This window comes from Anomaloglossus baeobatrachus, chromosome 10 (genome assembly GCF_048569485.1).
Source record: "Anomaloglossus baeobatrachus isolate aAnoBae1 chromosome 10, aAnoBae1.hap1, whole genome shotgun sequence".
Classification (NCBI taxonomy): Eukaryota; Metazoa; Chordata; class Amphibia; order Anura; family Aromobatidae; genus Anomaloglossus; species Anomaloglossus baeobatrachus.
Window position 1 is genome coordinate 57,365,490 of NC_134362.1, and position 14,229 is coordinate 57,379,718.

The 14,229-nt window shown below is 49.8% G+C and overlaps 1 protein-coding gene across 1 annotated transcript in view; it reads right to left on the reverse strand.

Annotated features, from left to right (window-relative positions):
* Window positions 1-14,229, reverse strand: part of CDCA5 (cell division cycle associated 5) — a 34,008-nt gene that overhangs the window by 8,311 nt on the left and 11,468 nt on the right. Inside the window, exons 5-6 of the mRNA XM_075326299.1 lie at window positions 13,355-13,393; window positions 11,345-11,839 (exon numbers count right to left, since the gene is read on the reverse strand). Of these exons, the coding sequence (XP_075182414.1) occupies window positions 11,345-11,839; window positions 13,355-13,393 (534 nt within the window). The remainder of the gene's footprint in view (window positions 1-11,344; window positions 11,840-13,354; window positions 13,394-14,229) is intronic.

Sequence of the window (14,229 nt, forward strand, 5' to 3'; positions counted from 1 at the left end):
TACGGTGGACTAGGAGTCCCTTGTCCACTGAAGAATGTTGAGCCGCCAAGATTGCCAGGCGGCTGAGTGTCCCGCCCTGGAAGCTGATGTAGGAAAACGCTGTCACGTTGTCCGACTGGACTCGAATGTGCCTAGCCGCCAACAGATGGTGAAGGCTTAGAGAGCTAGAAATACAGCTCCGATTTCCAGCACATTGATCCAGAGGGCTGATTCGGACAGAGTCCAAGCGCCCTGCGCTCCACGGTGGAGATATACTGCTCCCAAGGCGGATAGACTAGCATCCTGGTGAGGATCACCCGGGACGGGGTCAGGAAGGAGCGCCCCTGAGACAGAGTGGCCGAAGCCACCACTGAAACGAGCCTCTGGTCAGTGGCGAAGCCACCACCCCGTGGGAGGAGGGAGTTCGCTTGTACAGCGGAAAACATCTAGTCTCAGAGGACGCAGGAGAAACTGGGCAAGGAATCGCTTCCATTGACGCCACCGTCTGACCAGCACCTGTATATGGTGTCTGATAGAACGACGCCGACCACCAGCGGAGGGACTACTGAACGACTAAGAGCAGCTTCACAAGTGCCGACAGAGTCCCGAATTGCGTCCCTGAGAACCTCTGGTTCGAAGTCAGAGTGGACTTGGGCAGAAAGACAAGCCACCCGAATAAAAAAAAAAAAAAAAAAAAAAAGCCAGCACCAAATGTGCACTGCGGCACTAAACATTCCAAACTGTACTTATTTTAAAAATTTTGAGATTTTTGGCAAAAAATTGCAATTTCTTGAGGTGCTTCGCCACGTCACGGCAAATCTCATTGGAAGCAGTCCTACACTAAAATATTTTTATAAAATGTGCCATACGGCCTCACATATGAATAGTAGAACTGCTCTTAGCAGCACTCACCTGGTCTATTTCAATCCCGTACCCATGACTGAGTCATGGCTGTGGGCGGGACAGGTCCAAGCAAATGCTGCATGAAGTAAATAGCCTGTGGACAAAGCCTGATGACTTAATGTGAACAGTCACCAACCGCCAAAATCCAGACAGATGGAATACATCCCAAATAGGGGTGCATAGCAAGGTGGAGGTCAACCACCGACCAATTCAATGAAGAAAAAACAAAAAGCCAGCACCAAATGTGCACTGCGGCACTAAGCCACCCGAATAGGTTAGGCTATGTGCACACGCTGCGTTTTTTTGACGCTGCGTTTTTGTGCGTTTTTGGCCGCTAAAAACGCACAAAAACGCACCTGCGTCGAAAAAACGCGGCAAAAAACGCACGCGTTTTGCCGCGATTTGGTGCGTTTTTTTGCTGCGTTTTGCTGCGTTTTTGCTCACTGCGTTTTTTATCAGTGAACAAAAAAAAAAAAGGTCTGATGTCATTTCCTTCTTCAATGTGTTCTTCATTCTCCACTAGTGTATGCAGAAGAGCAGACAGCTGCAGAACTACAAGGCTCAGCATCCTCGATCCAATAGTGTATGCAGGACAGCAGACAGCAGCTGTTGAACTACAAGTCTCAGCATCCTCCATCCAATAGTGTATGCAGGAGAGCAGACAGCAGCTGTCGAACTACAAGGCTCAGCATCCTCCTTCCAGGACTGTATGCAGGATTTCTTTGCCCCCCCAAAAAAAAAAAAAATGACGTGGGCTTCGCCATATTTTTGTATGCTAGCCGGTTACAGCAGGCAGGTACGGGCTGCCCCCAACCCCCAGCTGCCTATTTGTACCCGGCTGGGAACCAAAAATATAGGGAAGCCCTTTTTTTTTAAATTATTTCATGAATTTCATGAAATAATTTAAAAAAAAAAATGACGTGAGCTTCGCCCCATTTTTGAGTCCAGCCGGGTACAACTAGGCAGCTGGGGATTGGAATCCACAGTGCAGGGTGCCCATGCTTTCTGGGCACCCCCACTGCGAATTGCAGTCCCGCAGCCACCCCAGAAAATGGCGCTTTCATAGAAGCGCCATCTTCTGGCGCTGTATCCAACTCTTCCGGCTGCCCTGATGCCGGGTGGCTAGCCAGGTAATAATGGAGTTAGGGCTAGCTGTATATTATCAGCTAGCCCTAAGCCCGAAATTCATGGTGTCACGCCAATATTAGACATGGCCACCATGAATTTCTAGTAAAGATAAAAAAAAAACACAACACAGAAAAATATTTTTATTAGAAATAAAACACAACACAATTAGTGACTCCATCTTTATTGAAATAAACCCCCCTCTGCAGTAATCCTGGGTCAGGGTCCCGCGCCGTCCAATCAGGATCCAATATCATCTGATCGGTTTGCTGGAAGGAAGGCAAAGCGATCAGATGATGTGTCAGGTTGTGAATCCCATCACACATCAGCTGATTGTATAAAAGCCGATTATACAATCAGCTGATGCATCAGTAGAAAAAAAAAAAAAAATAATACTCACTTATGTGCTGAATTACCGGCAGCTCCCGGAGCGATGGGGCGGGAGTCTGATCCCGTCCGATCGCTGCAGCAGCTGCCGGTAATCAGGGATGAAGTCTCCTGACGCATCCGCTGATACCGGCCGGGCGCCCGCGTCAGCCCGAGACTCGATCAGCTGATGCGTCAGGTGACTGCATCAGGTGATCCATCGCCAGGTACTGTAAGCAAGGTCCTGCATCCATCGGAGCTTTCCCGGCCGTCTGCACACAGCCGGAGCGGGGGTGGCGATACCGTGAGAGGAGATGGGAGCGGGCATGGCACCGCGAGGCTGCAGACAGGTGAGTATAACTTTTTTTTTTTTTTATTCTACTGTTAACTTTTGTTTTCGCAGCCGCTTCCACCTCCTGCCTGTACATGGCGCCGCACGGCAGCATACATGCACAGGACGGGAGATGGACGCGGCGGTGACGGTACCGGGAGGATTCATGCTTCTGTCTATACTGACAGAAGGAATCCTCTTCCTGTACACGTCACTTTACTACCCACCTCCTGCGCTTATAGCTGCGTTTTTGGTCTTAGAAACGCACCAAAACGCAGCTATTTGCGTTTCTCATTGCGTCTTTCAACATCCCATTGAACTCAATGGATGAAAAGCGCAGTGAAAAACGCGGGAATAATTGACATGCTGCGTTTTTGTGGTCACCACAAAAACGCAGCTGAAAAAAAACGCTGTGTGGGGACAGCAAAAATGAAAACTCATAGACTTTGCTGGGGAAGCAAAGTCATGCAGTTTTGAGGCCAAAAACGCACCCGAAAAACGCGCAAAAACGCCGAGAAAAACGCACCGTGTGCACATAGCCTTAGAGTGGCGAGAGTGAGCGAAGCACTCTGCTAAGAGTCAGGACTGGATGAAGCCCCGACAAGAAGGCCGTCCAGGGCAAAAGATCACTGCCAATCCCTAGGGGTGCAGGACCCTAATCACAGCTGCCCCAATGAGAATACTCGAGGGGCCGTGGCTAACCCCAAGGGAAGAGCCACGAATTGGACCACTCCGATTGTCAAAACGTAGTCAACGCTGGTGTGAAACTGCGATTGACACCTGCAGATAGGCATCTCTGATGCCGATGGCTGCTAGGGAATCTCCTTGGGTTCTTGATTGATCCGGTGAAAAACACACGGAACAAGACCGAGACTCCATGTGAAAACGCCACACGTGACTATGCTTGAAAAGCTAAAGATCCAGGTCGGAAGGCACCGCCCTCTTCGGGGACTAGGAATAGATTTAAGCAAAAATCTCAGAACCGTTCCCAGTCGGGAACCGGTACAATTACTCCATTGGTCTGCAAGAAATGCCACGGCCTGTGAGAAGGCGGCGGCCTTGGAGCCGGGAGGAGTTGACAGAAAAAATCTGTTTGGCGGGTGGACAGAATTCCATCCTGTAGCCATGGGAGATATAATCCCGCCACCACTGAACGGAGGAAGTGTTAGAACCATACGTCGCCAAGTGGAGAGAGCCTGCCACCGACCAAGGAGGTTGTTGGCGTGGCTAGATAGCTCGGAGGAAGCTGACTCAGTGGCAGCATCTCCTGCGGTCTTCTGAAGACGCAGCTTCGAGCCATTTGGTTCTATGAACCTAGGCCGAGCTAGAGGACGATCAGATGGAGGAACGGAAACCACCGAAACCTCAACTGATTCCTGCCCTGGACAGGTTCCCTGGTTTAAGTTTGTGGCAAGGAAGAACACTCCCCGCCAAGAGCTTCCTTAATTTCATCCAGTTGGTTCCGAAGAAACTGGTCCCACCAAAGGGGAGCCCAGCAAGGAACCTCTATAGAGGCATCTGCTTTCCATTTCCGAAGCCACAGGAGCCTGCGGATAGCGAGGAAAGTAGCCAAGACCACCGCCGTGCGGTGTCCAGCATGGCAGACCTGGCATAGGATGAAAAGACTGAAGTCTGGAAGTTCAGGCAACCGCTTTGGGCATAGAGTCCCTGTGAGGGAATGCATCTCCTCCAGAGAAGCAGAGAAGGTACAAAAAAACCGCACTGCTGTAAAGCTGAGGAGAACGAAGCTCCTGCCGCCCCCATACCGACTTGGCCAAAAGGACAACCGGGCGGACCGCAAAACCTTAAGTGAGGAGCCATCAGCCACTGACATAACGGTCCGGGCTGAGCCACCTGAGGTGAATGAGCCCACGTCTTGACCACCATTGGTGGACAGGGGAAACACAGTCCTCAGAATCACGCTTCATGGGAAGCGACTGTCAGAGCGGACCCTGGGCTTGGTCACAGGGACCTGAAAACTGGAGTGGTTAAGGAACACACGTTGTGTTCTCCTAGGTAAGGTAACTCCGGCGGATTGAGGTCCAGTACAAAATTAATGTACCGTGGGATCCTTATAGTGCCGTCAGCCACTGATACAACTATCCGGGCTGAAAGTCTAGACACCGGAGTGGCCACCCTTGGCGAATGAGTACACTCCTTGACCACCTCTGATGGGAGGGGGAAACAGGCAGCAGAACCCCGCTGTGGGGTCTGCAGGACAAGCTGTGGGCTTGGACCACTGGAGTGGTTAAGGAACACACTCCTCGTCCTGTTAAAGGTATACTGATGCCTTTCTGCCAGCGGGGAATACTCCCCTGATACAGGCGGATGGAGGTCCAGTACAAGTATAATGGACGCAATCCAATCATTCGCATCTGCGTCACCTACGGACGGATCAATGTACATAAAGTAGCGTCCGAGCCCCTGGTAGAGACATCCTCCTCGTCCAGTGAGTCAGCTCGTAATCGGAGCTGCGGGACGGGGAGGACAGGGGACCCTGCATCTCCCTGTCAGGAGGACGGGGTCTGAGCCCAGAAGGAGAGTCCCTTGTGAGCTTTGCTGAGCGAGCTGAAGCAGAAAACGCCCTGAGAAGGGGGCTGCATGCTCAGCAGATGCCGGGACAGCCGACCCCTGGAAATAGGATTCCCCCAGGGGTCAGCCACCGAAACCGGAGCAGCTGGAGGGACCATTAATGAGCCTCCAAGCTGAGGGGCCACAGTGGTTATGAGCTCGGTACAGCCGTACGAGACTACCTGCAGTGGATAATAAAAACAGCCTGCAGCCTCGCTCTGTGAGACATGCTGCAGAGGTGGGGGCTCTGTCTAGAATGGCCCCCAGCAATATAAACGGATAAAATAAGCAGCTGCACAAACCGGAGGTCGTGGCTGCAGATCGTTTAAACAGACATGTCTGTGCCCTCTATCCCTCAGCCCAGGCCCCCACCTGTCACAGCGTGGAATCTCTGTGCCTATGCAGGCACAGAGAACGCTGAGAAAATGGCGACCGGAGCGAGGAGAGGGGGCGGGGCCTACTCTGAGAGCGGCAAATGAGGTAGCCAGGGGAGGGAATCCTTCCTCAGTGAGGAGTGTCCCTTCCCTTGTGCTGCACAGCCGCTGGGCTGTGTGATCCTCCTGAAACACAAAGCATTGAACTGGCTAGGACTGGCTAGCAGGGGGTGTATATGCTAGGAGGGAGGAGCTACACGTTTTGAGTGTAGTAACTTTGTGTGTCCTCCGGGGGCAGTAGCTATACACCCATGATCTGGGTCTCCCATAGGAACTATAAAGAAAGGGCCAACAAGTGCTAAGCACCTCTGGGAACTCCTTCAAGACTGTTGGAAAACCATTTCCGGTGACTACCTCTTGAGGCTCATCAAGAGAATGCCAAGAGTGTGCAAAGCAGTAATCAAAGCAAAAAGGTGGCTACTTTGAAGAACCTAGAATATAAGACATATTTTCAGTTGCTTCACACCTTTTTAAGTATTTAATTCCACATGTTTTAACTCATAGTTTTGATGTCTTCAATGTGAATCTACAATTTTTAGAGTCATGAAAATAGAGAAAACTCCTTGAATGAGGTGTGTCCAAACTTTTGGTCTGTACTAATATATAATATATATATATATATATATATATATATATATATATTTTAATATATAGATAAATTATTACACACATACACCTACTGAATATATAATTTGTGTTATCGCTTGCATTAAATATACACGCGAATTATATATATATATATATATATATATATATATATACACATATACACACGCACCTATGTATTTCTGTGTAGTGAATATACAATTATCACTTGTAAGCATTAAAAATTATTCTAATTATATATATATATATATATATATAATATATCTGCAGCAAAAAACAAAAACAGTTTTTTATCTGCCCTTGCTTGCAATGCTCGGGTCTGCACACATATAGAGGACGTTGTGTACACATAGCCTTATATTTACTGACCGCAGATCATTACTAATTACTAGTGCACTCTACTATTTAAGGCAAGAAACCATCAGATTAGAAGTTGCGACTAGCCGCGCCCTGCACCCCACGATGCTTCACCCTTGAAGCTGCATTATTACAGGCTCTGTAGACAGCTCTTAAGCTCATGTCAGTCACAGCCATAAAATGTACAAGGTCTCTTAAAGGGGGCTTTGTAGTTTGTTTGTTTATTAAACAAAGTACTGAGCTTTCGTTACCCTCCCCAGGTCCGGCGCTGAGTCTTCGCTGCTGCTCCCAGTGCGATATTGTGTACAGCAGTTGACCTCACGTTGATATCGGGGCAGCCAGCAACTGAGCTCAATAACACTGGGAACAATAGTGGAAATTCGGCACTGGACCCAGGGAGAGTGAGTAAGAAGGGAATTTTGTTACTTACCGTAAATTCCTTTTCTTCTAGCTCTTATTGGGAGACCCAGACGATTGGGGTATAGCTACTGCCCTCTGGAGGCCACACAAAGCACTACATCAAAAGTGCAAGGCCCCTCCCCCTCTGGCTATACCCCCCCGTGGTATCACGGGTTCTCCAGTTTTAGTGCCAAAGCAAGAAGGAGGAAGCCAATAACTGGTTTAAACAAATTAACTCCGAATAACATCGGAGAACTGAAAAAACCGTTCAACATGAACAACATGTGTACCCGCAAACAACAAAAAAACATCCCGAAGGACAACAGGGCGGGTGCTGGGTCTCCCAATAAGAGCTAGAAGAAAAGGAATTTACGGTAAGTAACAAAATTCCCTTCTTCTTCAGCGCTCTATTGGGAGACCCAGACGATTGGGACGTCCAAAAGCTGTCCCTGGGTGGGTAAAGAAATACCTCATGTTAGAGCTGCAAAACAGCCCTCCCCTACAGGGGTGTCACTGCCGCCTGCAGGACTCTTCTACCTAAGCTGGCATCCGCCGAAGCATAGGTATGCACCTGATAATGCTTGGTGAAAGTGTGCAGACTGGACCAGGTAGCTGCCTGGCACACCTGTTGAGCCGAAGCCTGGTGACGAAATGCCCAGGACGCACCCACGGCTCTGGTTGAGTGGGCTTTTAGCCCTGAAGGAACCGGAAGCCCCGCAGAACGGTAGGCCTCTAGAATTGGTTCTTTGATCCATCGAGCCAGGGTGGCTTTAGAAGCCTGCAACCCCTTGCGCGGACCAGCGACAAGGACAAAAAGTGCATCGGCACGGCGCATGGGCGCCGTTCGGGAAATGTAGATTCTGAGTGCTCTCACCAGATCTAGCAAACGTAAGTCCTTTTCATACCGGTGAACCGGATGAGGACAAAAAGAAGGCAAGGATATATCCTGATTAAGATGAAAAGAGGATACGACCTTAGGGAGAAACTCCGGAATAGGGCGCAGCACTACCTTGTCCTGGTGGAACACCAGGAAGGGAGCCTTGGATGACAGAGCTGCCAGCTCAGACACTCGCCGAAGCGATGTGATCGCAACAAGAAACGCCACTTTCTGTGACAGCCGAGAAAAGGAAACTTCCTTCAGAGGCTCGAAGGGCGGCTTCTGGAGAGCAACTAGTACCCTGTTCAGATCCCATGGATCTAACGGCCGCTTGTACGGGGGCACAATATGACAGACCCCCTGCAGGAACGTGCGCACCTTAGGAAGACGTGCTAGACGCTTCTGAAAAAACATTTTTTGGAACCAGCATCTGCTTTCCAGTCCTTTAACCACAAGGCTCTGCGCAAAACTACCGAATTGGCGGACGCCATTGAGGTGCGACTGGTAGATTCTAGGACCGCATTGATAGCGTAAGACGCAAACGCCGACATCTGCGTGGTAAGGTGCGCCACTTGCGGCACTGCTGGATGTATGATAGCATCCACTTTTGCTAAGCCAGCTGAAATAGCCTGGAGTGCCCATACGGCTGCGAATGCCGGAGCAAACGACGCGCCGATAGCTTCATAGACAGATTTTAACCAAAGGTCCATCTGTCTGTCATTGGCATCTTTAAGTGAAGCGCCATCCTCCACTGCAACTATAGACCTAGCTGCGAGTTTGGAAATCGGGGGGTCTACCTTTGGACACTGTGTCCAGCGCTTGACCACCTCAGGGGGGAAAGGGAAACGCGTATCTTTAGATCGTTTAGAGAAACGCCTTTCTGGGTGAGCGTCGTGCTTCTGGATTGATTCTCTGAAGTCAGCGTGATCCAACAAAGCACTCAATTTACGCTTGGGATAAAGGAAACGAAACTTCTCCTGCTCCGCAGCCGCCTCTTCTGCTGAAGGGGCTGGGGGAGAAATATCCAACAGCCTATTGATGGCTGAGATAAGGTCGTTTACCATGGCATCCCCATCAGGGGTATCCAGGTTGAGAGGGATTCCAGGAATGGATTCCTGATCACTCTCATCAGACACATCACAGGGAGACTGATTGCGCTGAGACCCTGAGCAGTGTGATGACGTCGAGGGTCTTTCCCAGCGAGCTCGCTTAGGGTGGCTGGGGCTATCATCTGAGTCATAATCCTCGGCCTGTGAAGCCGGGGACCCCCCTGTGGGCTGGATTAAATCCAAGTGAGGGGGACCTGAGGACAGAGGCCTCGCCGTGTCCAAAGACTGAGCCCCATGCATAGATTGCAAGGTTTCAAGGATTTTTGCCATAGACACAGACATATTATCCGCAAAAACTGCAAAGTCTGTCCCTGTCACCGGGGCAGAACTTACAAGCGTCTCAGCCTGGGTCACTACCCCTCCTGACTCCGGCTGGCGAAGCAGCACCGGGTCGGAGCATTGCACACAATGGGAGCCTGCTGGTAGATTAGCCCCACATGCAGCACACGCAGCACACACAGCCCTGGCCTTGGCAGCCTTGCGTTTTGAGGATGGCATGTTGCTGCTTCCACAGAGTGATCTGGGAGATGCAGCCAGAAGCGACCTCACAGTGCAAGAAATACAATATTTATATATCTGTACAGTACACCGATACACCGTGAGGCACTAGAGGGACCAGCACAGACAAATCGCTTACCGCCCGCTTAAAAAGCGGGTGTGTGGTCGCCAGATAGCCCCTAGTCCAGGTCTCCCAGAGCCTTGCGTCCTTCCTCCAGCCAGACTGCATGTAATGGCTGCCGGCGTCTGAGAGAGAAGGGGGGCGGGCCCTGGGCGTTCCTGGCCAAGAGCGGGAAGCCTGCTTCCCTCTGTGCCTAGTGTGAGGGCTGGAGCATGTAAATCAGGCTCCAGCCCTCGTCGCTGCTAGCGAACAGCGTCTCTCCCCTACCCTGAATGACAGGGTGGGGGCGGGAACGAATCGGAGCTGCCGGCGTCCTAGGCCCAAAAAGCCGGGGACTCAATTTATAACCGCCGCCGCCGTAAAAGCGCGGACGGCGGATCCCCGGCGCACCACAAGTCACAGCAGCGCCGCCCGGTCCAGAGGGGGTCGGCGCTGCGTTCCCATACACAAAAAATCCCCCAGTAATCTGTAGGGACACGAACTCCAACGTTGCGGTCCCTGGCGCACTACAACACCCAGCCAGCCCGGAGTGTGTCTGTGCCTGCCGGGGACACAGAGTACCTGTATGATGCAGGGCCTGTCCCTGATCGTACTCCTGCTCCGTCTCCAACAGGTTCTAATGGGTCTGTGGATGGAGCCCGGCGTCAGAGCTGAGAGGCCGGTAGGATCCCACTTCCACAGAGCCCTACCAGGGGATGTGGAAGGAAAACAGCATGTCAGGCTCCAGCCCTGTACCAGCAATAGGTACCTCAACCTTACAACACCATCCAGGGGTGAGAAGGGAGCATGCTGGGGACACTATATGTGTCCTCTTTTCTTCCATCCGAAATAGTCAGCAGCTACTGCTGACTAAAATCTGTGGAGCTATGCATGGAATGTCTGACCTCCTTCGCACACAAAGCTAAAACTGGAGAACCCGTGATACCACGGGGGGGTATAGCCAGAGGGGGAGGGGCCTTGCACTTTTGATGTAGTGCTTTGTGTGGCCTCCAGAGGGCAGTAGCTATACCCCAATCGTCTGGGTCTCCCAATAGAGCGCTGAAGAAAGCACAGATTGATTATTTTTGTTTTTTAACTAACTGCAACCAGTAAAAAGGGGAATTTACAAAACTGGAAACCCCCTTTAAGTTGTCTCTTAGCTGCCTAGGCCGATTTCATAAATGTGTGAAACCAAGATCCATTTTTGTATTGCCTCTCCCAGACTATAGGGTCTTCGGATGAGAGAACGGCCAGTGTTCACCGGCATATGAAACCCTCCTTACATCACTATGACCGAACTCTAAACTACCTACTTTTAAGACTCAACGTGACCACATTTAATGGCATTAACCCCTCGGCTTCCTCTGCCCGCGAGAAAAGGTTTTAATTAGTATGGGTCCCCCCTCCTCTTTTCTGTTGTCCAGACCTGGACGCCTCCTAAACGATTATTCATGTTCTAGTCCAAAACATAAGGTACGGGTTGGAGGAGACAAGGCATGTTGAGGACAGTTTGGTAGGGTGAAGCCAGGAGGCAAATGTCCCTTTATATTCTTCTGTCCATATTCATGGAAGGACCATGTGGTTTCCTATAGATCAGATCTGCATCTTATGTTACCGTATATTCACACAAGGTCTGAGAAATTAATCTCCTCCTCCCCAAAAACTGAAACCCAACTTTGCCATCCTTACCTCAATCTGTGGAACCTTCCGTTTCCTCCTCTTCTGCTTGGCGAGAGCCACCCCGGGGATGTTGAGATCCGGTTCCCCCGCAGAATGCCTGATGGACGCTCCCATTGAACTCTCATTAAACGTCTGTTTCATTTTCTCACCATCTTTCTTGCTCTGTACGTCCTCTTCTGCTCCCAGTTTATCAAATCCAAAAAGTGACCTCCTGCCTGGTTTTGATGCCAGGTTTGGGGTAGAGGTGTCAGATGAATCTGAGTTTCTGGTGGGACTGTACAGAAACGAGCTGCCGTTCATAGACAGCTCTAATCTGCTGTAGGAGCGCCGGACCTTCTGAGACATCACCTCCCGCCGGTCATCAGAGGTGGGCAACTGGGGAACGTTCACAAGGATAGGAGACAACACGTCTATTTTGGAGGCCGTGGATTGGTCGGGCACACTTTTAGCAATATCTTGGGTCTTGTCCAGTACTGCATTCTCCTTTCCGATGTGTGGAGAAATCTGTAAAGGGATATCAAGATTTTATAACTTAGAAGTGACTGCATGAGCTGAAAGTCCAGAATGGAACAAAATCTGAAGTCCCAGTGATTGAGCTAGTGGATCTTTCACGTAATCCAGCAGATTTGGCTTGGCAGTGAAGGGCCCAGAGGCCTAGGAACCCAAAAGGGGGCCAACACAGGCTAGGAACCCAAAAGGGGGCCAACACAGGCTAGGAACCCAAAAAGGGGGCCAACACAGGCTAGGAACCCAAAAAGGGGGCCAACACAGGCTAGGAACCCAAAAAGGGGGCCAACACAGGCTAGGAACCCAAAAAGGGGGCCAACACAGGCTAGGAACCCAAAAGGGGGCCAACACAGGCTAGGAACCCAAAAGGGGGCCAACACAGGCTAGGAACCCAAAAGGGGGCCAACACAGGCTAGGAACCCAAAAGGGGACCAACACAGGCTAGGAACCCAAAAGGGGACCAACACAGGCTAGGAACCCAAAAGGGGACCAACACAGGCTAGGAACCCAAAAGGGGACCAACACAGGCTAGGAACCCAAAAGGGGACCAACACAGGCTAGGAACCCAAAAGGGGGCCAAACACAGGCTAGGAACCCAAAAGGGGGCCAACACAGGCTAGGAACCCAAAAGGGCCAACACAGGCTAGGAACCCAAAAGGGCCAACACAGGCTAGGAAACCAAAAGGGCCAACACAGGTTAGGAAACCAACGGGCCCAGAGGCTAAAAGACAAAGGGCGCAGAGGCTAGAAAACAAAGGGCCTATGCAGAAAGACACTTTAAATGGGAACCTGTAGGAAAAAAAACCCCAAAAACCTAAAGCTGTACATATCTGCACTGTGGTAATCTGCAGGTAAATACAGTTTTTAACATGTCCGTTAGTCTAAAAAGAAGTACAGCTACAGGGAGAACATCAGGATGGTGTAGGGAGCGGTTACAGTCACCACTGACTCCCTGACACTGATTGACACCCTGTGCCACACACATACATGTTGAAGAGCATGCTGTTAAATCAATGTGCCCTCAGTGTGCAGTGATCGGTGAACAACAGCTGCCTGCACCTCCCTAATGACTGGAAGTGAGCGACCACTGGAGAATATACCTTTATTTTCTCCCTGTAGCTGCTGCTCCACTTTGACTACAGGACATATTTACCTGCAGATTACCACTATGTCTGCATGTAAACTCCAGTTTGTTTGCTTTTTTTTGGGGGGGGGGGGGGGGGGGGGTGTTTGCTGACAGGTTCCCTTTAAACAGAATAGTGCCACTTTACTTTTATAGTGGGTAATTGGGTGCAAGAAATCAATGCCCAGTCCACCATTCATCCTATGTGTCTGACACATCGTAGAATTTGGATTTGACATTTAGATGTGGAAAAGATGTTGTTAGTGACCAAATATCTTCATGGCGTCTTGCTCCGTTCACACCCGTAAACCAAAAAAGCAATGATGGATCCAACAAAAGCCACAGGACCAGTTACTTTACTGCGCAGATGGAATTGGAGCTGCACTCACCCTTGTGGTTCTCCTTGGAGCGGTTGCAACATTTGACACCTAGAATTGAAAAAGACGTTTTGTGAATAAATATACAAAGTTCTTGACCAGTCAATTTTTTCCACAAGAGTAACTGTCGATTTCATTTCTATTTCATGTAAAAATAAGAAACCAATAAATCTGCTTTTCCTTCTGGACTGATTTTTTACTTTGAATTCAAGAGTAAAATCTGTATTCAGTGAAGACAGGTTTCCCATTACGGAGATAGGAGATGACAGTTGGTGATTTTAAAACTCTATGGAGGGAGGAGGAACTAGAGGCAGAACCAGACATTCTGCTGTAAGATCTCCTAAAACGACAGTTACATTTCTCCATAGAACGTTATAAGCACCAACTGTCACTGCTTATCTAAGTAATGGAAAAATTTGGATTCTCTGAAGATTTTACTTTGAGAATGAATGATCAGTCCAGGAGAAGAAAGAAGCAGATTTCGCTAGTAAGATTTATTACAAAGTTACTTATTTTCATGTGTACTAACAGTTAAGGGTGCTTTACATGCTGCGACATCGCTAGCGATCTCGTTAGCGATGTGACACACCAGATCGCAGATGCAATCTGCCGAGATCGCACATGTGACCGGCGCTATAAAAACGACCTATGTGCGATCTCGGCAGATCACATCTGCGATCTGGCGTGTCACATCGCTAACGAGATCGCTAGCGATGTCGCAATGTGTAAAGCAGCCTTAACTCTGTTATGTAACGCACCATTTTGGCTGCTGTAATGTATGGCGTTAACGTTATACTTGTAGTAGTGTGTTGGCCTAGGAGCATGTACACACACGATGGCAGCGCAGCAGGCTTCTGTGAACATATGGCCGTTTTCGCAGGTCCGAG